General features: G+C 39.0%; 1 protein-coding gene across 1 annotated transcript; it reads left to right on the top strand.

Moving 5' to 3' along the window:
• Positions 1-26,733, top strand: LOC103459054 (G patch domain-containing protein 2-like). The gene is made up of 10 exons (XM_008400276.3): positions 1-137; positions 1,528-2,181; positions 8,667-8,728; positions 9,197-9,340; positions 9,713-9,792; positions 9,887-9,951; positions 10,033-10,072; positions 10,162-10,253; positions 15,684-15,769; positions 22,806-26,733. The coding sequence occupies exons 2-10, from the start codon at positions 1,532-1,534 to the stop codon at positions 22,967-22,969; spliced, it is 1,383 nt and encodes a 460-aa protein (XP_008398498.2). The 5' UTR covers positions 1-137; positions 1,528-1,531; the 3' UTR covers positions 22,970-26,733.
• The last annotated feature ends 1,031 nt before the right edge of the window (positions 26,734-27,764 follow it).

The following is a 27,764-nucleotide window of genomic DNA, read 5'->3' as shown; positions in this document are numbered from 1 at the left end:
CCTATCTGCATGAACTCGTGTTGTTTTGGAACTACGTCACAGCGAGGCGGAGCCACCTGATTGGCTGCACTGCAGGGCGGAAGTGCGTCTGTTTTCCCAGCTGGGAGCTGAAAACAAAACAAGACAGACATCGACTGGTGAGTGTTCAGAGCCTTTGGAGTGTAATTGTTATTTTTAGCTTCATAGTAGATATGTAGAGACAGTTTCTGTGTGACAATGGCCGCGTTAAGCGCTCATAAATGGCTCGGTTCGGTGGTATTTCGGGAGATATTTGTCTGTCCTTGTGCCGAGCTCACATGTGAGCTGTTATGTAACAGTTCAGAGCATGCAGATTACTACAGCGTGCCTCTGCTGTTGTTCTGCTGCAGTGATGCTGCAAAGCTGCCCTGCAGCATAATTCACTGGTCATAAAGACATTTTAAGCTTATCTTGGCGGCTGGAAAAGTGCACGCGCTTTTGGTGGTCTCCTCTATACTGATGTAATCAAATGAGAAGCAGCTCTTGTTCGAGCTTCATCAATGCTTTGCTGCTTGACTTAAAGTCACCCTGCTGCTATCTCTGAAAGGCTGCATAATTAGTGAATTACATGTGATAATATAGAGAAATCAGTGGATCAGAGTTTTGTCTTTTCCATTCAGATTTTTTTGTAATCTCCTGTGAATGTTTTTTTTACTGTTACTTAAAATGATGAAGAACCTCAATCTGCAAGCTGTACCTATTGGTGTTTTAGCACTATTTTCTTGGCGCCAAAAATGTGTAATCTAAATCCAGATATGCTTGACTTAGATAACTCTGTAGCTAATGTGCAACAAAAGACTGACCAGAGGTCACTTTTGATAGATGATTTGTTGGTCAAAAAATTACTAAATTAGTTAGATTTTTCACCCATTTTCATCCATTTTTGGTCTATAAACAATTCAACAAACAGAACGTTCCTTGAAGCAAATCTTTGAGCCTGCGAGGATTAGATTTTTCATAGGAGGAAGTACCGTAGTTCAAAATAGTTATTACCAAGAGTGGAGGTTCAAGTCAAATCTCCTAGTGCTTTGAAAAAAACTTGATAGTAATGTTAAATATTCAATAATATGAACACTTTCTAATATTGTCTGACTAGAAATATGACAAATTGACCCCAGGCTTGTATCACTTTCTGGTTATTATAAAAAAAATTAAGTGAGAAAAATGATGTACAATTTTAAATTTCTCCTCTTCTTGGATTCTATAATGCAAAAACATTTTTTTTAAACTATTTTGTAAAATAACATTTATTTCTGATTTTTTTTAAATTTTTTTAGTTCTACTGCCTATTTTCATGATACATAAAGAGAAATTAGCCGATGTTTGAAAAAAGGTAGAAAAAGGCACACATAGAAAAGAAAATAGAGCATTATTTCTCAATGTGAGTTTTTGTAATGTCCAAAAAAAAGTGATCTTCAAAGAAGCTGCTGCTTCTTTGTTTATCAGTGCTTTCAGATTGCTGTGTTGTGTATTTGTAAATCAGTTGACTCTTTTCTCTGTGGTTTCCAGAACCATGATGGATGAGCTGGTGCAGGACCTGGTGTCTGCACTGGAGCAGGCCTCTGAGCAAAACAAGTTAGGGGAGCTGTGGGAAGAAATGGTCCTTAGTCCGCTGCAGCATCGGCGACAGATCCGGCGGCGCAGAGGTCGGAAGCGCCTTCACGAGTCCTCCGTCTATCCAGTGGCACGCAGACGTCGCTGGATTGAGGCTTCTGAGTCCAGCCTGGATGAGGCCAAAGAATACAGGGAGAACATATCCTCCACCTTCACCACCGCTGTGGCAAACTACAGCGACTCAGATGACATGGTCACCACTGACCACTGGCCTCGCGTCGTCGGCGGCACTGTCAGATCCAGACACCCATCTTGGCCAGAGTCCGATTCCTTCACCGACAGTAATCCAGGACAGCCACTCAGAAGACGCAGGAAGGTCAAGCGTATGACTTCAGACATGACGGTCAGACTTCAGCAGAAGTTGCATCACGGAAAGAAGAGACACAGGCCATCTAAGGTTCAGCGTTTGTCAGGATCTAGGAGGAGGTCGAGCAGCTGGACTGGACCTGAGAGACAGACAGACGGAGGCAGAATGATAGGAAAGGAGTGCTGGAAAAGAAAGATGGCGAAGGAACGTAGAGATGGTCCAGATGAGAACATGTCTGACGGGTAATGTGATCTCTATTTCATTTTCATGTTGAAAACTACATTCAGTTTTTCTTTCATATTGAAAGGAAAATAAGGAATTTTGTTGCAGATTTTATTAGAGAATATCTGTAAAACTTTACATCTTGAACAATTCTGAAGGGACCGTTTTAGTATAAGAATGAATAAATTAACAAGTCACATTTAAAATGATCTAAGTGGTAATCAAACGCGTTATCAATATGCAGCCTGTCCTCTGAGCCTGAAATGATTCTTCTTTATTTTGAAGTGTTGATATTATGAATGAATGATAATCTTCATCCTTATGTCTTTTACCTGCTATGATGATGAGGGAGGGATCTTTGGCAGCTCTGCCCTCAGGCATCTCCCAGCTCATTATTGCCCTTTGAAAACTATTGTCACAAATAAATAAGTGACTTGGTGTGGTATTGATTTGTTTTGAAATATATGCCTGACTTTGGGTTGGTAATTAAAGTTCTGTTTGTCCCACAGTCCCAGAGTGAACTCTCCTGTGTGCGTTTCATTTCACTGTGGGTCTTATTTCCACCAGCAAGGGGCTTTATAAGCCAAGCTGATTGTTACATTATATTTAGTAAATGTATAAAAATAAGAATGAAACCACAGAGGAAAATGTACCTTGAAAACAGCTGTCAAATTGGATGCCAATTTTATACTCTAAAGGGGCCGCATTATGTATTTTCCAGGGTTGTGATTACATTTTCTGGCACAAAGAAGCAGCTATGTTACCTTCAGTTGTTATAAAAATGCTTTATATCTCAACATAACTTAAAATAAATTTGACCTCCCAATGTAACACCTTGAAATTGAGCCGCTCTTCAAAAGGGAGAGGCTTCTCTTTAAGTAGCTCTTATTGTTTTCCACACTTCACCTTCAGCATGTTTCCACAAATCCACACACAAACTTCTAGTTGTATTTTTAATGTACATTACAAATACCGTTGACATGAATCCATCCTCATAAATCACACAAACAGCCTTTAATATCTTTTAAAGTCTTCTATCTGGATAAACCCAGGGTTTAGACTTAAAAGTGGCTTCAGCTGACCACAGCGTTGTGGTTACATTCTTTCTGTGCAACTGATACAAGCTTGTGTCCAAAGATGTGGACAGGCTTTCCACCTTTGAGTTGATGTATGGTTTCACCTATTCATAACACAGTTTCAGTTTACATCCTGGATGCTGTTGTGAAGTGTGTTGAGTGACAATGGTTTTCCATAGCAGTCCTCAGTCCATGTGTTTATATTGATCCTGGTGGGATGACAGATTGTGATGCTTGTCTTTTGCATAGAGGTTTTCTTCACACTCATCGAGTCTTTTCATTGTACAGTCCTACACAGAAAACCCAAACTCTTGTTATATTTTCCTTATGCTGTTTCATGTATTAGACAAAAATAACTAGAGTTCTGCAACCAACTATTATTTTAGTAATCTCTTATGATTATATTGATTATTCTAATAATTGATCAGATTAGAAAGTTTCCATGTTATGCAGATTTTAATTTAACCACCCAAGTCTTATTTATACAGTTTTAGAAATGTAATGTAAGACACAAATACATTAATAATTCAATTAATTTTTAAATTAAAAAAAAAATGCTTGATCAAATAATGCAGTAGCAAATAATGCAGTATGTGAAAAGCTCAGCCTTTTCTGCTTGACTTAACATGAATACAGTGTAGGGCTAATTTCTTAGTTAGTTTTTGGATTAACCAATTCATAACTGGATATCAAACGGTGCTTAAACTGCAAAAAACACAAAATGTTGTCACGTATTCTTTGTCTAGTTTCTGGTGAATAAACAAGACATTTTTCCCATGTTATAAGTGAAATAATCTGCCAGTGGAATTAGAACATTTTTATCAATATTAAAAAAAACATTGACTTAAAACAAGTCCCTTGGACTTGATGAAAAGTTACTTGTAAGTTAGTTTTTGTCTTATTTAAAGTGTACTAAGACATTTGCGTTAGGAACTAGACCAAAAATACTTGATAAGATTATATGTCTTTGCAGAGTACCGGTAATAGGAGATTTTATTTTATTTTTTACAGAATTTGAACCGAGTTAAGCTAAAATTGCCACTTTAGGAGTTCTGGGTAGAACAGGTTTACCAACAAAGAAGGTTTATTTTTTCGTAAATGCAAAATGTATATATTTTAGCAAATGTTGACTTAATTATTGCTCTGAGTATGTTGTGTTTTCAGTAAACGGCCTTTGTTAGTCAGTATACTGTTGTTGACGATTAATCAATTACTAAATTAGTTGACAAATTTATCAAAGATCGAATAATCGGTTTAATCTTATTAATCATTTCAGCCTTAAATATAACGGTCAACTTCTTGTTTTTCTTCAAGTGCTTATTCTCTTTGCGGATCTCATTATCATCTGATCATATGAAGCACACGAGCGACTGAAGTAGCCGTTAATGGAGCAGAGAAAGCTTTACGTCTTCGGGTTTAATTTGTGCTGACCTCCCTGGCCCCTAAACGGTATTTGTTTTCTTACTTTATGGAAAAATCAATAGCCGTTCTGACAGAAAACAGCCCAGGAGAAGAAATAAATGGGAGCGCCTAAGCGTGCTGTCAATCATTTCTCACTTACACAACTGCAACAGTCTTGATTGCTGCTCAGTGGACTGCCACTCTGTACTGAGGGCTGAACAATCAAACGGTTAAGCCTTGATGGAGGCAAAGGGGTATTAACAAATGGCAGCAGGGATGAGGGGCTGACAGTGTTACAACAGCAATATTTATACTTTGAGGCTGTGTGGTCCACTGAATGTCAGACACAGATGCCATTGTTGAACCATGTGGATTCCTTTGGTCTCTTTTCATACTGTTAACCTTTTTCATTTAGAGCATTTGGTCTGCTGAAATGTGCCCCTCCTCAAGGTCACTCTCCTTATGTGCACGCCGAGTTGAGCTTCGCCTTCAGCCACCCAAGTGCGGGGAGAGCAGATGTTGGAAGCTCCAGTTGGACTCCACATCCTTGATTAGACCTGGCCCAGCCTGCTGGCACTGAGGCCACCTGGCACCCAGGCTGGCCCAGCAAGCAGCCCTAACCTGTGGGTAGCGGCTTCCCGGGCCCAGCCTCCGTCTCCAGCTGTGTGCCGCTTCTGTTGATGTTGACTTCTTGGGAGGAAAAAAACCCAAAGCCTCTCAGAGCTTGCTCTGCTCTGTTGTGCTGTAATTTAGAATTTGAGAACTCCATGAGGAGTTTTTGAGGAGGCAGTTCAGCGTTTGCTGAAGTTAATTTTAATAAATCTCTGAGACTAATCCAATTACTGCAGCTCAGGGAGGGTGGGATAACCTTATAATCAGACACCAATGGAAGAGGGCACAGATTTGGGTTGAAGCGACTTGTTTGAAGAGCTCGCAGATCCATTGTTATCAGCACTTTGCTCCCCTCCAACGCTCGTCTCCTTTATTCCTCTGCAGAATGAGCCTCGGCTCAATAAATGGTGGCTTGCCTGTAATCTCTGTGCAAACTGGTCTGCCTCTCCCAGGAGCTGAGGATTATATCCTAATGATTAGTGCTCATCTGGATACTGTGTTTGGCTTCTCCTCTTTGGCTTGTGTAGAGACAATTGGGCCATATGGGGAATTCAGTTTATCTCCCTTAACTATGCAGTTTTGCCCTTGCTCCCTTTAACATACAGTGTCTAGTAAAAGTACTCATACCCACTGAACTTGAAGTTTTGTCCAACAACAAACAACAGTGCATTTTTATTAGGTTTCTATGTGCCATACTAACACAACGTAGTCCATATTTGGCAAGCGAAAGAAAAGGGATACATGATTTCCAATTTTTTTGACTAAACATATCAAAAAAGTTTGAGGTGCGAGTTGGTACGCTGGAGAAATCCCCTTCATTCCAGTTATCGCTGCAAGTCAGCTCTTAAAGTTGAACCTCCTCTCAGTCTCAGGTGTTTTGCAACTTTATTAGGTTTCCTTTCAGGATTTTCTTGTATTTTGTGTGTTCAGGATGATGATGATTGTTAATTTTCATCATACATACAGTGTTTGTGTATAGTCAAAACAATTCACCTTCTTCCTCATGTTTGTGGTATTCTCTTCATGTCTTGGGTAAACTTCAGAAGAGTGTTTTTATGGCTTACTTTTGGCAATGACTTTCTTCTTGTCACTCTTCAGTAAAGTATTTTAACTTTACTGAAGAGTAAAGTAAAAATACTTTCTGTACACTTAAAGTATTTTTAAGTGTACAATTGATAGTTAACCGATTCCTGTACCTGAACTCTGGAGAATTTGCTTCTCCAGCGTTGCCTTGGACATCTTGGCTCTTCTTGGACTTGGGCTCCTCCTACTCTGCCAGTCAGTTTAGTACTTTTGCAAAGTACTGCAATTTAGTAAATAATGTCATTAAAGTTCCAAATTCAGAAGAAAATGTTATTTTTTTTAAATACACTGGTATGTCTGGTAAAGGTCACCACTTAATAAAGAAAACATATTTTGTCTCATAAAAAATGGGTTTGTCAGTTTAATGAGTCTCTGAATAAATGTTAATTCCTGTGTTTCTTAGACTTGGCATAAACTTTCTCCAAAAAGCTGAAGAAATTATTTTTATTTAAAAAAAATCTGAAGAAGAAATATGTGTTCCGAGCTGGTCCTTAACAGCATGAAATGTGCTAACATCATTACAATTATCTTTGTAAATGTCCAAACCTGCGTCCTCCACTGTACTGTGTGCATCAAATGTCAGCAGATGTTTCCATCGTTACTGAGGATCGGCCCGGGGAATCAGTCTGGAGAGATGGGGTTGAAGGCGTTGGGTGAGGGAGGATGGGGGAGGAGGAACGGTCCAGGGCTGGGCCAGACGTCTTCCAGATTCCCGGGAGATGCCGTCTCCCCTTTCGCATCTGCTTCTCTTGGATCTTCGGGGAGATGATGTGCGACCATCTGGCCACGGATCAGATGGACAGTCTGGATGGACGTTTTCTTATCCTGACGTCACTCAGAGCCCTGTGCAATATGGCGAAGCTCTGTATCAGCACATATCGAACCCTCCAGACCTGCAAGCAAGGTCAGAGATGATAAACAGGAAGCAATCTGCAAGAGAGTCAGGAAAACTCAGCTTCCGCTCCATTAGAGTAACATAAAGTTCAATACTTAAACAATACAGCTGCCACTCTTGAGTCAAAATCCGGGACATTTTTGTCATATAAAATGTTTCACTTTTTGCTGTAATTAATAACTGCAACTTATTTATAAAACAAATGAAACAAATTCCTACAATATAAAACCGCTGAGTTCAACACTCTGCAAAATCATTAAACCACCTCTTAATTGTACGTACTTTCCTTCCAAGGCGTAAGATTTTTTTAATCGTGATGATTCTTTTATTGAAATAATCGTAAACTAATTTAGTAATTAATTAATTGTTTACTGGAGTATACAGACTCAAAAAATTCAATTTGCTGAAAAAACAACATACTCAGAGCAGTAATTAAGCCAAGTTTGTGCAAAATAAGTATATATTTTGCATTTGAGGTAAACAAGTCCTGTGTCTGTAAATAATTTTTTTGCCAAAACTTCTTAAGTGGCCTAGTTTTAGCTTGACCTGGATCAAATTCATCAGAGGAATGGCATGTTATTTCATTTTAGGCAATAAAATGCTTATTTTTTCATTTAAAAAAGGAATTGAATCACTTGTTTTTTAAAAAAATGTATTTCTAACATTGAATAAAAAAGGTTTACATTGTTAAATGGAAAATCAGAAAATACAGATTATTTTCAGTTTGATTAATTATCAGAATAATTGATTGAATAATCAATTACCACTGTGCAACTTAGATTTTTGAGTACCACTCTTAGTGACTGGCAGAAGTGAAATAGTAGTTTCCAAATGAATTCCCTTGTGAAGAATGATCTTGGCTTTGAGATTTCCAGTAAGAGGGGTTTGCCGAAGGGTGTGGAGGGGACCAGCAGCGGGGCGGTCTGGATGGTAAGCGATGGCAGCCCACACAGCAGATGTCAGCCAGTTGCTGCGTGGAAGTGGTGGCATGTCTGTGGATTGCTGTGTGTGAGGGGCACACCCAAAGGGAGGGGCGGCCAGGGGGACTGTGCTTCTCAGTGCTGTCATCCTCCACAATGTGGGCCAGATTAGATTGGAGCTGACAGCGGAGGATATTCAATTAGATTGTTCGTGTCACTCAGTAGCTTCGATCAGAGTCCCTCCTGATGCCTTTGTGTTCGCCATCGCAACGAGGCAGAAACACACAGCGCTCTGTCTTTTTGTGTCATTTCTATTCATGTCGACCTCCGGCTTTGCTCTTTTTCATTATTTTTGTTTCTGAATGCCACATTTTAGATATTGATATTTCAGGGGGCATGTAAATTCTTAATTTACATTGTTCACTTTTCATATTCCATAATATTCATCTGACCTCCAAAGTGATCCAAACAAGTCTTAGATCCTTATTCTCTTTTTCCCTTGTGCCTTTTCTTTGCAGGGAAACCAGCAGCACGTGCAGCAGTGACCCCGGTCTGTTCACCAATGATGAAGGAAGACAAGGTATCACAAATTGATCTGCCTTAACATATAGCGTTTTATGAAAAATTTGTGAGCATGGCTGTGCTCAATTCTGAGTGAATTCTGGGGCTGGATAAAGAGGTTTGGCTACAATGGGCTGGTTGCTGGGCACCCAGGCGACTCTAATAAGACGTTGTCATGTCGTGTTAATGAGCGCTGAAGCCTTTGCTAATCTCATTAGCCGCGGTGGGGCCGGGCGGCCTCTGATTTAACAGTTGTCACTACACCTTGACTGTGAGAGGCATGGTTCCTGTGGACAGTTTGCTGAGTGACAGGCTTGAGATCAGCTCGCTGTCTGGGGAAGAACCAGTGTTGTCTGGTGCTGCGCAGTCCACTGAGAAACATCAGGCTTTTAAATTTGCCCACAATCTAAATGGTTTAGGAAAGAACCAATGTTTATCGGGTGATATCACTCCAACCAATAATGCATTTACCTTCCCATGTGTGCAGGTGATGATGAGCAGAGCGACTGGTTCTTTGAAGGGGACTGCGGAGTCGGCCTGCTGCCTAACTGGGACTCTGACAGCCCACTTTCACTTGAGGATAGACAATCCTCCACCAACTTCCTCCAACCTGCACGGCGCGCTGTTAGAGGTGGTCAAAGTTTTTATATTTATTTTTAGGGATATAACTGGGGGATTCTGTAATGTTTAGACTCCATGTGGGTGAGTCTCAGGGTTGCTGCACAATTTGGAAAAACTGTCAGACTGTCAGAATTTTCCAGTTCTGCCGTAAAAAGCAACATCCATTCATCTTTCCAAATAGCCAGCCAGTTAGCGAATTCATTGACTGGCTGGCTAATTAGCCTGCTAGCTGACTAGCTACTCATGTCCTTCTTTATACATTGCCAGAAATGTAAACAGCTTCATTTGTTTAATATTAGAGTGCAATAACCAAAAAAGGTATCAATTGGTTTCAATCAGCTGTGAGGAAACGGAGATAAAGTTGTTTTTTTACTTGTTGCAGGGTATCATTCACGTCCTAAACGATTGCCTTGCTCTGCTGCCTGCTGCATCAGGCGGGACAGGAGGCGTCTTCCTAGAAAGGTAAAAGAAATGCATCCTCATTAATGTCAAAGAAGCCGAAAACTGTTGTGCCAACTTTGCTTTGTTTTGTTTTGTTGCAACTTTTGTTGAACAGAGCAACAACATGCCGGTGTTTGTAGAAAGACTGAGACATTTCTCTGCAGATCATTGCCAGAGAAAGTAAGACACTCAAAGAGATCCTGCTGAAACTGAGGTTGCCATGTGGATCTTACCATTCATTGTTTTGTTGTATCCTTTTAGATTCTGGCTGCCTTCTGTTGGGAACCAAGACAGAAACCAGGCAAGTTATGACATCAAATCCTCTTTATGCAATTTTGCTTTTGTTCCGTTAAAACTTTCAATGTTAAATTTGACACTTGAAATTTACAGTTGAACCCTTTGTGCCCACTACCGATGTGTCCCAGTGACATGATGTCAGAAGGTTCCTATGTCAGATGTTCCCCTCCATCCATCAGAAGCAGGTAGGTAATGGCAAATGTTAAAGGAAGCATCATTGTCTTCTTTATTATTGTCTGCAGATTAAAAAACAAATATATATATATATATATATATATTCATTTCATTTGCTTTGAAGCAAATACACACTTTGGTTACACCTACTGTATCTTGCAAAAGTATAGCACATTATTTTAATGCAGAAGTGATATAATAATAGTTGTTTTTTTTTATCTGTGGTATGTACCACAGTTGTGCTCTCCACAAGTCTGCCATTATTGGAAGATGGTGCAGAAGAAAACTGTTTTTGAATGGAAACCCACAAGTAGTACTATCTGCTATATTTGACAATGGATTTATAATTGAGACCACAAACATGTGGAAGAACATGTTTTATTTGGTGTACATACAAAATGCTGTATGAGGCAGAAAACTGTCAGCAGATAACTTTGAATACACCATCCCCACTGTGACCCAATGTTGGGAGAATCACAGTGTAATAAGGATTTTTACACCAGGAAATCTGAAAAGCAACAGCTACTACAACTACTTCATAACTTTACACTACTAAATGTTGTTTGTTACATAAAAACCCAGCAAAATACATTGATGTTTTTGGTTGTGATGTGGCAAGACATGGAAAAAACAAAATGGTCTTAATGCATTTTGAAGGTACTGGAACTACATGGAATTTTTTTGTTTTATGCATTCAAATATATATATTTTTCCTGCATAAAGCAAATGTTTTGACCACATAAAATCTGTCCATTAATGAAAACCTAGTTCCAAAGTTGGAGCTAAGCTAACAACAGTAAGCCACTGAAGTACCTCTCAGATTCAGCTCAACTTACTAGTTTTCAAGGTCAGGTACTACAAATAGAGAAATGCTTTGTTGACTTAATGTTGATTTAAATTCCACCATTTCTGGGTCGGCAAAGAAGCGTTAGAGAAATCCAAAAGATGTTTGTCAAAGCGTCTCGTCGCTCCCAGTCTTCCCTGGAACAGTTGGATCTGCATGGGGAGCTGTTGAGGAACTGAGCAGCCCTCTTGGCCTGGAGACTGTGGGACTTCTCATTGTGTTGTTTCCACTCTGCCTATTTATGGTGCATTCCTAATTTTTGTTTCACACACACATATCCACACGCCTTTCCTTCCCCACTCTCTTGGGTTATTTCACAGAGCGCTCAGGCACTTCTTGATGAGGGGCAAAAACACGACTGCTATGAAAAGCCCCCGACTTCTTAGGGCTTTCTTTTCTAAACTGGCCCTTTCTTCTCCACCTGAAAGGTTCCTTCAGATTCCAGTTTAAGGCATTGTGAATACTAATTTCTCCTATTAAAAAGCCCTCATATCCCTGCCATGCTCTCATTTGAATGACAGACTCAGGGGAGATCTCTTAATTCCTTTATAGTGGGATTCAAGACCCTTCACTTCAAAAAGTATAAATCATACTCCCAAATGAATGAGGGAGAGAGAGGGAGGGGATTGACGAGAGGGGCTTCTGATGTGTTTCGTTGGACGGCACAAGCTGAATCCGTCTCCCCGAGGTGTTCAAATCCACTCTCCAGTGATACGGCTGCCTTGTGCTTAGGTCAGTCAAGTTCATCCCAAACAATTACATACAAACAGAAATGTCTCTTAGTGGGTTAGGGTTAGGGTTAGGGGTTTGGGTTAGGGTTTTGATTGGTACTCTTCGTTTTACTTGAAAATGTAATGATACCTCTTGCACTTTTCACATTTTTTTTCACAATACAACAGAAACTTTTGATGTATTTTAATGGTACTGTTTGCTACTCAAAGTAGTGAGTCATTTAAAAAATTTTGCAAATAAAAAACATTTCAGAACGTAATTAGTCAAGAGGGTTATGGTAACTCTAGAGGAGTTGTGGAGATCGAAAGCTGACAATCTAGTCGTGCACTACATATTTCTGATTTCCATTGTTGGTAGAAGTCCTCAAGAAGTCCTCTGAAATGATTTAGTAGAGGAAACAGACATATGGAAGAGAAGACAATTTGTGCAGAACAATAGCCTAACAATGCACCATCTCCTACATGATACATGGAAGTGACATCATTCTGTAGGCATGCATTTCTGGATGGATGGAGCTACTTACAGGGCAAATGTGGAATTAAACACTTTGAGACTTGAGACTGGTGCTATATTGGTTTTTGATGTGGGCTGTTTGGAAATTGCCCAGGGTGGCATTAAAAAGGGGAAGGGACCCCCAGAAACTAGAAAAATAATATATATATATCATCTGTTAGTTGTGCTCTGAAAAAGATTGCAACTACATTCCTGTGCTGAGTCCTAGGAAATTAGGTTACTATTGAATTTTTTTTTTTTAATCTCTTTTCCCAACTCTGACAACCCTAAGAACTACTGCAGGTAAGATACTGACCACTTATAGAGACTCCATTGGACCTCAGGAAGTTTTTTTTTCTCTCATGGTAATTTGTACAACAATCCATTTACCACCAAGGCTCAATTCGGGAATAACCCTGAAACAGCTAGATTGCCTGTGTGATTTTACAGAATGAAACAAGCTTTAAATCATTCTGGTCTATACCATTCCTGGTAGTGGCAGGATCATGCTGTGGGACTGCTTGCTGCCAGAACTACTGTTACACTTCACAAAATCCAGGCAGCTATAAAGGATTCAGACCGCTTCATTTTAGTATCTTTGTTTATGTTTTAGAGTGTTTTCTTCTTATCTTAGAATCTTTGTGTGAGCAGACGCAGTGTTTTGTGGGGTTAGGTTGCATCGGGGCCACTGGCCACTTTAAAATGCATGACTGCCTCCCAGCCGAGCTGCACAGCACTAGCATCTTTTATCTATTGACTTATTTATTTCTAAATGACACTTGCGCTACGAGATAAATCATAGTCTTACACCACTCCCTTCCCAGTTTTCATTTTAATTGTGAGATCACAGTGTCAGCAGTTAGTATATTGGTGTGAGTGGCCTATTGATTATTGATTTGGAGTTATTGATTATACTCCCTGGAGAGCCTAATCCTTTCTGATTCATTTGAATTCCTCTATTAATCTTGAGATCCCGCTCACACCTGAAGCAGCATGTACACTAATGAAAATAGATGGTCGTTTTTCTAACTGCAACTTCTCCCTCTGCTTTTGATTCATCATTTCTAATTGATATATTTGCTTTTGGATGTGTGCGCTAAAATTACAATTGACCCCGTGTCAGTGCTGTTTTACTTAGAACCCTGAGGGTCTTCATTGTGTTTTAAAGTCTCATATGACCTAAAAAATCCATCTTGTGCACATTTTTCTCTGTGTCCTTGTGTCTTTGATAGCATTTAGTTGTTGGCCCCCTTTTTTGCTGCATAGAGCCTCAAAGTCAAGCTTTGCTCCTGCATCGCATTTTTAGTAAATTTAGACAGAGACATCTGTCGAGCTTTTGAAAACTGATGAAGTAACAGATGTTAAATAATATTAACACTGCGGTGCTTTTTTTTTTTTTTTTTTTGAACAACTGCTGACAGTTGTAGCTTGCAGTTTCTGCTGAAATAATTGGTAGTATTTTCCCCTGCTTAATGAGCCAGCTGATAGTTTTCTCATGTTTGATTAGGATTGTGCTGAGTGCCTCAGTGGGCTCCGGATGGCCCCGAAGAGGCTCCATCTCCCTGCAGTCTGCAGCAGGAAAGGGCGCTTTCCTCCCTCCAGGCTGCAGGCTGGCTGCATGTCACTGCCTCGATGCAGTGAGGAAGGAGATAGAGGGATGGCCCTCCATACATTAAGGCCAAATGCATCACGGTATTACTTTTAATGCCGCAGGCGTGCCTTGTGAAATAATGCGACGTTTAAATGTGGATCGATTTTGGAATTAAAAAGTTAGTTTGCAAAGATTTACTGTGGGGAGTTCAATGTCTGAGCTCTTTATCAGGGGCGCAAATGGCTGGTTATGTGCTGTCCGACAGAGGTACGATTGAGGGATCGATAGGCGCGTGATTTACTAACTGGAGTACAGGTAATCAATAAGTATAAAAGTAAATGAAATATGCATTACTGGGATTTTATTAGAGAAAGGTAGCAGGGAGAGAATAACGGTCAGGCCATTTATTTTTATATCTATTGATTATACAACATAGGGACTTCGCTCAAAGCATGCCCTGAACAGCTCTCAACACCCAGCGCCTGCACACCCGTCATGTGATTTATGGGTGTTGAGGTCATGGAATGGGTTGCCAGTTAAAACGCTGGCCTGATAGGACCTCGCTGTACAATGTGTCTGAAAGGGACGTGAAGCTTTATGCAGCCTGGTGTCTGAGGGGGATGTCCTACTATCCCTCTGTCTGCATTTCTGCTGTTTTAAGTTGTTGTCTTGAAGATTTATTGAGATATTTACTTCATGTCACACTTTGTTTCTGTTTGTTTAATGTAGTCTGTGAAGAATATTAAAGATATCACATTACTAGATATATTAGCACTTTTTTGACTTGCTTAATTGCAAAGTTTATATTATTTTTTAAAAGACTGGTTAAACAATTTTGAAGTTATTTAAAGTTTTCTTTAATCCACACAGACTCCAAATGCATACAAATAGCTAACCAGTTTAACTTAGCTCTACTGCTTCTCACTAAAAGAAGAGATTGTATGTCAGATGCTTCTTTGAGGCATGTGATTAGTGGAGTCACTTGCTAAGGGACATTATAACCAAAATTTTTTGGAATGTATGATTATATTTAACCCTGTATGTAAATATCAGCCACAAGTTACAGGCTGAATTATCATTCCACCTTTGAAAAAAAACTCAAAAAAATGTAAAACTCTATAATAGTATGACTTTAATACATGATGAATGTTGGTCCTGATTATAACGGTATCACCTGAAAACCTAACATAAAATAGATGATAAACTGAAGGATGATGATTTTCCTTTTCTTAAAGTTATGACTTTCAGATACTGTTAATCAAGACATCTTCAAAATATTACAAGAAAGTCTGGCTTTGCAGAAAATGTAAAAAAAAAAAGATTGTTAAAGCTTTTGAAAAATATTATGTAAAATTAAGGAATATAAAAGACACCATAATTGCACATTTCATCTTAAATATTCATGTTACTTCACTCTTGCGCCTACATTAAAAGTCTCTCCTACCCCCAGATGAAGGAGCAATTCTTGAACTTAAATTCTTCTCTCCAATATTCAGAGCCATTGAGATCAGTGATGAGGCTTTTCTGCTTGCAGTGAACCTAACATGACGCACGTAGCCCAGAGCAGGATCATGTGTTTAACACAAAAATGGCTCTGATTCAGCATCTCTACTCATTTCAGTTATGGAAAAAGAAAGCTTAATGAAGAAAAATGTATACATGATAAATATGCATGGATGACTGCAAACAAAGTGTGTTTCCAAATGTGCAGTGCTGGTTTTTATTGACTTTTGTAAAATGATTTCATGATTTGGTGATGTTTTTGTCTCACTGGCCCTCCAGGCAGATTAATTTCATTCCGGGACTGTTGTGCTCATCTGACGTGCGGAGGAAGAAAGAAACAGAAGCTGTTTTCATCTCAGCATCAGGTAACAGTCTTCACACAGTCACACATCTGCACTAATTTGGAAACCACGTCTTAAAGATGTTGAAAAAGGCAATTGTATTACATATGTTTTTCTGTAGTTTAGCAACTTTGGTTAGACATTATTTTTAATGCTGGTGTTGCAATGTAACACTGACGTGATTTTCTTTAAATAGAATTTGGTACAAATTACCGGTAAAAGGATTTTTCCTGATTTTAGAATCCCTTTGCAATTACTAGACTTAGTTTCCTATTTAAATTTTATCCGACTGTCTGTCCATTCATCCATCTAAGCAAGCAAGCCCTAATAAATTCATAATAAAGTTCAAATTTTACACTTAAAAAAGACTGACAGTAGTTAAAAATTGGAGTTTGAAAAAATATTGAGCATTTACATGACAAATGTGTAGGGAATTTGTTTTTGCCCTTACTTATTGTTCTACATTATTAAAAGCAAAGCTGGTTTGTCCATCCCAGTCTACGTATTACCACAACTCCACTCTAGTCTCAAGCTTTAAATTTTCTTTTTTGTTCTTCTCAGTATGGTTATTGTCAACACACAACAGAAACACCAAGTCAAAGCAGAATGTTTTTTGTGGAACATGAAAGCAAACATTTTTATGAAACAATCTACTTGAGTGGTATTATAGGCCTGCATCAATAAAAATGGAAGAGCAGTAAGGGGAGATATGAAATGGACATTTGTGACAGCACAATAGCATTTTACAAGCTACTGAAAAATGTCAGATTTGCTTCTTTTTTTACAGAAACTATCCTCTGCTGTCTCTGTTTTTTTATCTTTGCCTAAAGCAGATTATAAACAGTGTTTTAACTTCTTAACTAAGCCATTGTCTCTGGACGTATGTTTGCTTAGTCTTCCTTATGCTGCTTCTTCTCTAATGTTCTCTAATGACTGATATTAAATTGTTCACAATTGGATTTTATCTAAAGAGCTTTGAATACAAATGCATCACACACATTTTTTAGTAAAACATGTTTTGCACCACACACCCTTTCTTCTCATTTCACAATTATATATTACATTGAATTCTGTAATTAATATCATAATGATATTGAATTTTATGCATCTAATGTGGCAAAACGTGAAAAGGTTTAAACTTTTCATTACTTGCAATCAAATATTGATTATTTGGTAAGGTGGTAAGGAGAGGTTTAGCACAGAGAAGTGATAATTGGCATTACACAGAGTTTACTCTATCTGAGAAGACATTAAGCTGTCTGTGCTGTGTGTTTAGACCAGTGGAGCTGCCTGTTTTCATTAGCCTGATGGCTCTGAACCTTGTGTCTTCACTGGATTGAAATCTGAATTGGTTTGTCCACCATTTCCTCTCCGTTCACCACTCCTGCAGCTGCAGTTTGTCATTTAAATAACAAATGCTGGTGGTTCCCTGATTTACTGAGGGGTGCGGGCCCCTGATGTATATTAATATTGCTGCACAGGGCTCTGTACTGGGGTCCATCATTCATTTGGATAAAAGAGGTGGAATTTAAAAACAGCCAATGCTTTGCTTGGATACAGATTGGATCCATTTATTGCACTGAGTGATGGAATAGCTGGCAGTTCTGTCCTTCACCTTCCCAGTGCTGAACCTCTTCCCATAAAAGTAGAAAAAAACAGATTCACCCCTGACCCCTAAGGACCTCTTGTATTCAACATGCAGAAGCAGGACATCCCTCAGTCTGTTGACAGGTAACCTGTAGTCTACTATAAACAGACTGAAAATGAAATCACTTTGAAAATATCTATTTTTTGTAGAATTCTGCACGTTTTTATTGCGATTTGCACAGAAATTGTGAATTTAAAATTGCTTGAATTTTATATTAAAGTCTGTCTATGTGTAAGGGGATGATAAAGAGGAAGCGCTACTGAACGGCACATCCTCTCCGACCCTGTTCGGACTGCTTTACTGTTTCTTGAGTCTAGTGCCCTCTGCCCACTATGATTTATCATGCATCCCATGTCGTCCAATGTCAGTTTCTGCAGCTGCAACTGCTCTGTATAAATCTTTACTTTGGCAGCCCCCTGCACCATGTCTCTGCTCAGTAATCACAGGACCTCCAGGAGATGCACACTTACTCTGACAAGCTTTCACACTCTCCGCACAGGAATTTTGGTTTGCTGCCACTCTGACATAAATGTGCACAGAGGCAAATCAGATTCTGTGATTTACTGAGTGAAGTCGTTTCCCGGTAGACATCCTGTTTGCATGGAAAGATTGTTGTCTGCATTCAGCAGAAAGAGCGACGTATTGCTCTCAGTGAACACGACAGCTGAGTCTTTGGATTAGCCAGAGGAAGTGGATTGTTGTATATGTTAGTGGCTGGATCTGGAACTTTGTAATCAGGAGTGAAAATGGTCTGTGGCTGAAGGTATCCTCCGGGACTCCACGGGAAATTACTCAGGCGGTACCCAGCTGTTGCTTTGTCTTCTTTCTTTACCCTTTTAGCACCTTCACGGCACTGCTAAACCTGGTCGTGAAGAAAAAAAAAAACAACAAAACACAAGAACTTATCAGGCCAGGTATCTGTTTGGATTAGATGACCACTCCACTTCTCAGCTTTAAATTGGAGACTTTCTACTTTCCTTCCTGCCAATCCAGAAATTCAACCCAGTCCAACAAGTTTTTGAACAAAAGATACTTTTGTTGTTATTTCTCCCCATTTAATAGTTTTAAGGGTATATATTATCGAGACTAAAACCTTTCCCTTTTGATTTCAGGCTTGTAGCTTTCAATAAGTCTATTCAGACACATGTTTAAAATTCAGAAGTACCAGTATGTAAAAACGAAAGAAAAAAAAAAAAGAAATACAGGCAGTTGTGAACAAAATATAAAGAGATGATGTTAAAGTTTAATTCAGAAATTAAGGATTCACATTGGGAATTTAGCTAGTACTCTTTTCTGATGTAGTTTGGAGATCTAACAAACCGGCTCCTTATGGAAATCATTCTGTGATGAGCTTGCTTTGCCCACAATTTGCCAGTGGAGTAAGAACTCTTCCAACAAAATCTGTTATTTGAAACACTGAAATGTGTTGCTTCCATTTCGCTGAGCCACGGTCACCAGAGGACTTGTGTTTGGGAGCCAGTGACTGGACAAGTCTCACTTGTCTCCAAATAATCTGTCCATTTTTGACATATTTGTGAAAGTTTAACCCTGCTACTGTTATGTAGCTGTGGAAATGTTATTGCAAGAGTATTTTAATAGCAACTCAAGTTTCTCTGCAATTACTTTTCTCACAGTAAGACGAATTTTCATCCTAAAAGATCACTCTTGGTTAAAACTGAAATTAAAATACTTGTCTGTGAAATGTTCTGGGCTTTATTTGGTTCAGACACAGAGAGATAAGTATGCAAATGCAGCTGTTTATCAGTGGTGATAATTGATTAAATTGATTAAATTGACTGAAAATGGTTGGCTGGGATATGTGCTTGCATAGTTTCAACATTTTACTCGTTTTTGGTCCATAATCTGATTTAGATGTGTGTATAGTGATCGTTCCAGGAAGAAATTATGCTTGTTTATAGTCAAGTTAGTCAACATCAGACTGCTGTTTTGATATGTTGGTACAATGTGGGTGCCCAGCAGGTGCAGGCCAGCCCTTAGCCATGGAGAGACCACCTATTCTCCCCCCTCTGCCTTCACGTGTCCCCTTGCCCAAGCGAGACGGCAGCTTGACAGATCACCTTCGCCGGAGGCCCGCTGCGTTCCTGCCCGGCGGTCCGGCCCCCTCTCATTAATGCCCAGGCTGGTGCGAGGGCTGCGTGGCAGCACAAGACAAATAACGCTACCACTCAGCCATCACTTGTGCTGACAGAAATGCAGCCCACCGCACTATTTTGCCCTCTCAAGCTCCACTCCACAACCTGCTCTTGTCCTTCAACCCCCAGCCCCATTTATTCGGTCTCTACCTGCACCTGTCTGCGCTGCTGCACCAAACTTTTATGTGCTGGGGGGGCTTTTGATGTTGCTGCAGGGTGAGTTTAGCACTGAAATTCACGCAGGTTGATGTACAGGCTCCACTTACCAGCTGCCTTTGCATACACACAATTTTCTGTTTGTCTTTATGGAGACATATTTGTTTTTAGCAGTCCATTCTGTCAGGTGCTTCTTGACTTGTGTGCAAACCCTCTTGCCGGGAGGTCTGATTTGAACGTCTTATTTATTTTTGCATTTGTAAAAAGATCCTTGTGTGTGTGTGTGTGTGGGGGGTGGGGGGTGGGGGGGTGCGTGTGTGTGTGTGTTCAAGAGAGGGAGCAGCAGAGAAAAAGAGGGAAAGAGAAACACAAAGGCTAATCATTAAAGAGCCATTCAACCCTGTTCATTTAAGTGTGGGAATCAGCAGGCCCATTACTGTCAATGTGTAATTAGCTGATTAATAAACAGGGGGAGCGGCAGTGCTCCAGGAAGGCCTGTAATGATTGTTTTTAGAGAGCATCTCATAAGAGCTTATTAAGATGGTGAGGTGGTTCCATTCAACTTCCCATTATCACCCACAGTAAATGTATGTACTGTAATTCTTCCTCTGACAGAGAATCGTTGCATTCTAATTTCTTTACTGACCTTGGTGTAAAACTGCTTGATTGCAGGTGTTGCTTTTGCTTCGAATGCATTACTCAGTTAAAGGAATGCATCACTCAGTTTTCTTTAAAGTTATCATTTAAACACATAAATTCCCTCTTAAATATTATTACATAAAATGCACTGCATTTTTTTCATATGGCTTCATGTTTCTAGATTCGATTCAGCTTTTCTTTTTTCCACAAACCTCGTTTGCGCTGATATTCCTAAATAAAATCCACTCCAGCAATGTTTAATTCTTTCGTCAGATTCTCATTAGATTCAGATCTAAACTTTGACTAGACCATTCTAATCCTTTCTGTGCAACCCCACAGAATGATGCTTTCACCACCGTGTTTCACTGCAGGGCAACATGTGGTGTGTTGGTTGTGGGAGATAATGTTTATTAAGTTTGACTGGAAGTTCAAAACATCCTAATAAAATACTTTGGTGTCTTGTCTTTATATAATATCACAGAAAGAGGTGGTTTTGTAAAATGCTGTTCAAAACTCTTGAGTAATCCGTCTCTTTTCCGTTCAAGGTGCCAGTAATCTTTTCAAAGACATTTGAGGAATATTTCTTTACAGTTTCTTAAGTTTTCTGTAGACTTTTGTTGGTATTATTTTATTTTCAGTCCTGAATTTTTTCCATCTCTAAGCTGATGATTATTTAGACTAAAAACTCCAATTGTATATGTATGAAAACCTCAGCAGAGAACCACATCAAGTTCTTATAATCTTGATTCACGTTGCTACGTTGAGCCTGTTACAAAGACACATTTTGCTGCATGTACTTTTGAAGAAGAGGCATTTTTATCAAGTTGCTGGTAAAGGTTTATGGTGCTTCTTCTGATTATGATTAATATTGCGGCGATGACTGCAATTCAAGATATTGTGGATATCTATTTTAAAATAATTTTAAATTTCATCATTTTAAAATAAAGTGGGAAAGCTTGTAAAAAATTACTCTAAAACCTTAGATACATATAAATTGCATAAAAACCATTTAATTTGAAGGCGGTTTGTTTTGTTTCTACTGTGACTGCGTTGTCTCGTCCTGACTCTGACCTTCACGTTGGACTTTTGTTGGTATGTGGTGCACCTCGCTCATGCTAATGCACTCAAACTAATGTTCCCTGCCGTTTCTTTGTATCTGTCAAATATGAAAACTCCTGAATTTTGATCAAGCCCTTTGACTATGTTTAACCTGAAGTGTTTAGGTTGGACCTCAGCAGCAGTTAGTCATCATTCCCTCAAGAAATATTAATCAATTATCTTGCCCGCCGGATCAGTTTGGGGAAGAAGTCATCTGGAAAGAGCCACAAACAGATAGAAGGGGAAAGAACTAAAGCACATGCCAGTGAATGCTGTAATGCCTAATCCTTTGAGACAGCCCACAGCCACAATGTCACTTCTAGTTGCCTTGTCCTCTGCTGTGGGGCTGCCTGGAAAATACGTTGTGCGACTGGTGCTACCTTTTTGGGGTGGCGACCTGGAAGGATTTATTTATCAAAACTGAAGTAGAAGCTGCAGGAAAGCAGGTTAGGGAGCGAATTTGTTCCTTTGTTCTTCTGTCGCCGGTGAAAATGCGCTCTGCTGTTTCCAAACCAAAGAGGATCTGTAACGGGGAAGGTGTCAGTGACAGACGAAGTGTGATGATTAGAGTTAAAAACATAAATGCTACAAAACTGGTTAAGCTTAAAAAGCTGGAAAAATTGGCCTTTTAATATCCGTGTCCTCAAGTCGTATGGGGCCAAATTGGATTTGGCTCACATGACCAAAATCTCATTAATATTTAACTTATTAGTAGAGGATTGCTTCAGTTATATTTCCACACATTCAAAGCAGTGATCCATGAGTTCTGAATTTGATTTATTATTTTAATTCAAGTAGCTTCATTGAGCAAAAAAAGGGGGATTTTACAGGCACGTGTGAGAAACTTAGAATATCATCAAATGTTAATTTATTTAACTCATTTTATTGCCATTCAGTACATACGGAGATTTCTAAATTTGAATTTAGAAATAAATAAAAGTTTCCAGAGTTTGAAGAAGAATGAAGTTTCTACAGTCAGTGATTATTTCAGTAGCCACGTCATTTGCTGGTTTTGGTCCAAATGTGTTTTCTGAAGTCCAACAAACTGATTCATGGAGATGTTGATTTTATTTTACAGCAGAACTTTGCAACTACACACACTGGTATAAAAAATGTAATCAACATATTTTATGTAGCCCATAGACCTATCTTAACCTAAGGAAGCATAATAGGTCATATTTAAGGTATATTTACAACTATATACATCTATATAAATTACAAATTTCACTTTTTGTCTGGAGTCACTGAAGTGAATACACTTTTCACTAATATACTAATTTATTGATCCAGCTGTATTTGAACCATTTTTTTTTCTTTTTTTCCCCCATGTTTCAAAATTTGAAATGTTCTTTGTCTTTCTTTATAGCTATCAACCCATTTCATAAAGATCAGCAGAGAAAGGAGGCAAAAGGAGGTGGCTGCAGTAACACACCAAACCCTGGAGCAGTAGGACCAAGTACACCTCAGTCTCCTACTTCTGCTCAGCCTGAGAGTTCGTCTTTACTCCAGGGCAACCACGAGGACACTTGAAAGAGGCTTGACAGACGCATCTAATTCCTAAAGCGATTGTGCCTGAGAACGAAATAGCTAGAACCCCCTTCTACTCCACAAACTTTACAACAAAGAAAGAAAAATACAAAAGCACATCATTAGTCTTCAAATCAGCATGTTCCTGCTCGATCCAGCCCTTCCAGGTAGTATATTAAGCATGACAAATGTTAATGCAATCAAGCCTTGTTAAGCGCTCCGCCATCTCCTTAAGCAAGAAGGCAGCTTCAAGTGGCTCCTCGTTCGACTCAAGACTTTACTGCTCTTCCTGTTTCCACACTGAGTCTCCAGGCCACCCGCCACTGCATAATCCATTAATTATGTCCACTCCCGTAGCACAGCACTTGTCAGCAGGAACCTCGGAAAGTATGGTCAGTTGAGGCTCGTTGACCAGGGGGCGACTGCTCCACTTTAAGGCAACCAACAATGGCTGTAAAGCAGCTAGCTCCGAGGGAGATGAACATCACAATGTTTAGCTGCCACATGCTGTTGCGGGGTTAAGAGAGGCGACCACCGCTGGCGAGCCACACAAAGTACAGGCCTCCTATTAGCATGGATTTGAAAAGCTACAGTTGCTACAAAGGTGCTCATTAGCACAACACAGAGGGAGCGTAGTCATGGTCCTCAGAGGGCCGCCTCTGTTCTCTTCAGGTTGCCTTCTATATTCAAATTTCCCCAAACAGATTTAAAGTTCAAGGCTGGCTGTAAATCTGTCTGAAAAAGCAGGTTTTTTTCTTTCTTTTTTTTAGCAATGCTGGCTGAGTTGCTTTTGGAGCTGGAGGAGCAACAAGAAACAGGAAAGGAGGGTTATACACAGTATCTTCAAAACTCCTCTGGGTATATAGTTTCCAAGTGGTTTCACCTCTAGGAGATCAATGGCAGCAATCCGAGGAAACAAACAAAATAATCTGAGCACAGCAAATAAATAGGTGTGTAGAAAAATATGTGCATCCCAATAAAATCAATTCAACTTTTAGTGCAGTAGCATTATCTCACTTGAACAATGTATAAAATTCAATCACCTACAATGCGAGTACATTTATTCAATGATGAAACTCATATCAGTATATTTTACAGCCCACATTTTTGTCAGTAGGACAATTTTAGTCTCCTAAAATTTCTCACATGTTTGGATCATACATACAGAAAGATCTTTGAGGATTCCTCGGCCCTCTCCCCATTTGATCCAGAGTCCTGAATTGGTTTTATGTTCCCTTCACTTCAGCTCAATCAACAGGTTTTCTGCAGGTCCAGGCACTGCAGTGGCAAAAGAAGAAGGTTTGTGTGTTCGGTGAATCATTTCTGTGTTGATTTTCCCATATATTTTGGATAATGTTCCAGCTGGAAGACCCATTGATGACCCATTTTTTATTTTTCTGGTAGAGTTCACCAGATTCCAATTTAAAATGTCATCATATTTTAATGAGTTCATGATTCACAGAATTTTAACAAAGCTCCCTGAAAATTTAGAAAAGAAAGAGGCCCACCACATCACAGATCATCCACCATAATTAGAGAAAAATCGAAATATCCTATATTGTCCCTGAATGGGAAAATTCAGGTGTACCAGCAGCCGAAGTGTACAGTTATCTAGAAGCATGCATGCTCGGACATGCATGGTTGAAACACATAAAAACAGAAAAATAAGACTAAGAACCAAGTTTTTAGTTAAATATTGCTTATAACCAGTAAAAACTGCAAGTGTAAGCAGCGTACCCCTGCTAAAAGTCTGATGAAGTTTTTAACCAAAAGTTAATCACATTTTTTAAGACTTTTTTTTTACAGAAATTCACAACATAATCACCAGCTGCATGACATGTCTTTTCAGATATTTTAAAGCCTTTTTAAAGAGAAAAATTGCATTTAATAAAATGAGATTTGCTAATTAATGTGAGTTATATGTCTGCAATAATCTGTGTGAGAAGGATTTATGTGATCATGCTGGGGAGGAATGACATTTATAAATGCTGTGTGGGCACACTATAGTTTAAATGGATGCCTCACATTACTTTGCTAGTTGCTGCCACAGAAATTCGTCAGTGTTCAGGTCTCCGCAAACCCCACAGCCGCTACTGGTTTCCCTCCTTTCACATCAGCATTACACCTGGTAAATAGGAATTGCACAGGTTAATGATTATTGTAAAACAGAAAAAAAGTGGTTAATGATAAAAAAATGTATAAATTTGTTTTTAGAGCAGTCTGCGTCTCAACTGTTTGAGATGTATTTATGTGTGTTTTGAACTGGAAGAGCTTTACAGTTAATGGTCAGTGTTTTTTGGTTTTTTCCATTGTATGAAAAAGGGCCTAATAAAAGTACAAGTAACATTTAGCCCAAAAAAACGTCCCTGGAAGGGAAGTGGAGCGCGATGATGCGAGAAACTTCACACTCATTTACTCATTTATATATTCTGTTGATTGAGGATTAGAAACTTGGAGTAATTGATTATTTTCTTCCGAAATACAATATTTAAATCCAGTCACTCATATTAAATACTACAACTTTGGGTTGCATTTTGTGATCTGAAACATATTTTCAAGAAAGTTTAATTTTCCTCTTGCTGTCAGACCACATTAGTAGATTATCTGATTGCATTCATGTAATTGAATGTAAGCACTGCGAGTTATTGGTTATAAAAAAACTAATTTCATTTAATATAAAGTTAACTACAAAACCAAGCCTGTTGTTTAAGATACAACCAAAGAGTACGACTACGCCCAGCTAATCTAATTTAACTATGGTTCCTGTAGTAGAAACAAAGCTTATTAAAGTATGATTCCTTCTTCATGGTAAAGATTTCTGCAGTGGAAACTCACATTAAGATGCATCGATTCCTGCATGGGTTAGTCAGTAGCTGGGAAATGACACCCAAGCTGCCACAGAATAATTAGCAGTCCCCATAATGACACTTCTCCCAGACCTTATGCCTCAAAATTAATTTACAATGGCTCAGAAATAGGGGAATGGCTTCCGTAGAGCTAGTCAATTGTCCTGTTACAGTTAAGGAATCCGGCAGGCTGGTTGCACTCATATTTCATCCCAGGTAAAGATTACCTGTCAGGCCCATGGGAGATGTATTGATCTGTTTTCCTTTTTCCGGCAGCAATCACCTGACAAAGGCACCTAGGAGGTGAGTGAATGAGTGATGCCTGGTCGGCCTGGTCTAGCCCGGTGGTTTCTGTTGTCCACTGATAGGCTTTGGAGCTTATGAGGAAGAGCAGCAACAATGCTGTCATAAACTCTGCTTGAAACTCATCTGCATTCCCGCAGAGCAGTGCCCTCTGTGACACTGGTCACAGGTCAAAGGGGAATTAGGTTTTTTTTTTTTTTTGCCTCCTTTCTTGTCAGTGGCGTTTGTTCCTACTGTGTAATGTGTACTGATGATGAAAATGTATGCAAAAAGGCCTCTCTGGTTCCTGCTGACAATTGCATGTTGTAAGTCACCTTAGTTCAACTCACTTTGTATTTCAGAAGAGATTCACTAGGTTTGGACAGGCTTCGAATGAGGATGGAGCCATTTTCCCCTGACTTTCTGGTAGTCATCTTTCTCTATGTCATATGGTTTCTTGGCAGCTAATGTATTTATGTAATTGCCTTGATATATAACATGTATGTATTATTGTTGACACCATGCATCTTAACTAATTACAGTGTATAAAATGTGTTGTATAGTATTTATGATGTGATTATTTTACATCTTATAACTGAGGATTTAGGAATGAGGTCATTAAATTTATTAATAGAATTACATGATCGCACTGGAGATGCATCACCTTTTTATATATATTTTTTTCTAATTTCATTTACAGGGATTTAAGAAAATCTTGGTGGTATCAGGGCTCCGAGGCAGCTATCACATTTGGAAGGTTGTGCGAGTGCCATCTTATCTCTTAAGGCTGTTATCTTTGTGGAGGCATGCCTAATTGCTTTGCAAATGATCTAAAGAGGATTACTAATCCTTCAGAAAACATCTGTGTTGTATTGCTTCATGTAAGAGAGACGTTACAATTCTAAAATTCTACATTAACAAAGATTTTATGCAGTAGCTTCCTTTCTGGTTTTAAAGCTCAAGTAAAACAGATGAATTGGTGAGTTCTTTAATGAACTTTGTATGGCTATAAGAAAAAATTGTTTTAAAGTCGCTCTAGTTAAACTCAAGTCATTTGTGTTTTTGTAATGTCTTGGAAGATCCATGCCCAAAACATTGCTATGCCCCCCCCAACGCCCCTCTATGTTATGTGTGTAAAAGAAAATTACCAATATTTATGCATTTTTAAATTCAATGCTGAATTCATGTGCAATAAATTAGTTTAAATCAGGTGGGCTTGGAATGTTAATGAGAGGACAGAGATTTAGTCAGTTTTGTATTTAACAGCATTAACAGGCAGAATCGCTCAGTCACTTGATCACAATAATAATAAGCGATGTCATAATTTGCTCATACAGAAACGATTACTTTTTTTTTAAGAGAATGATAAGCTACATAGATGTTCAACACAGTGCATTGCAAACTTAACTTGTCCAAATGTTATTACAAACTCCCAGATATTTTATAGGGATTTACTGCAATAGAGCAACACATAGTAGTGCATATGAAGTGAAAGGAGATAAATTCATGCTTTTCAAATTTATACACATATAAGTTTTTTAAGAGTAACATTCCAGTCAATCCTTTGATGAACCATTTTTCTTGCTGCAAATACACACCAGTTTTCAAGGCTTGCCACAAGTTCCCTGTTGGATTTTGGTTTGGGTTTTGACTGGTCCATTCTAACACAT

Source organism: Poecilia reticulata, chromosome 22, assembly GCF_904066995.2.
Source record: "Poecilia reticulata chromosome 22, P_reticulata-male-v2, whole genome shotgun sequence".
Classification (NCBI taxonomy): domain Eukaryota; kingdom Metazoa; phylum Chordata; class Actinopteri; order Cyprinodontiformes; family Poeciliidae; genus Poecilia; species Poecilia reticulata.
Note: the sequence above shows the minus strand (reverse complement) of the source record. Positions and strands in the feature narration are given on the sequence as shown.

Coding starts and splice junctions, on each gene's coding strand:
- LOC103459054 (XM_008400276.3), top strand. CDS start 1,532: ATGATGGATGAGCTGGTGCAGGACCTGGTGTCTGCACTGGAGCAGGCC. Junction 8,729..9,196: donor CAATGATGAAGGAAGACAAG/GTATCACAAATT, acceptor CCATGTGTGCAG/GTGATGATGAGCAGAGCGAC. Junction 15,770..22,805: donor TGTTTTCATCTCAGCATCAG/GTAACAGTCTTC, acceptor CTTTCTTTATAG/CTATCAACCCATTTCATAAA.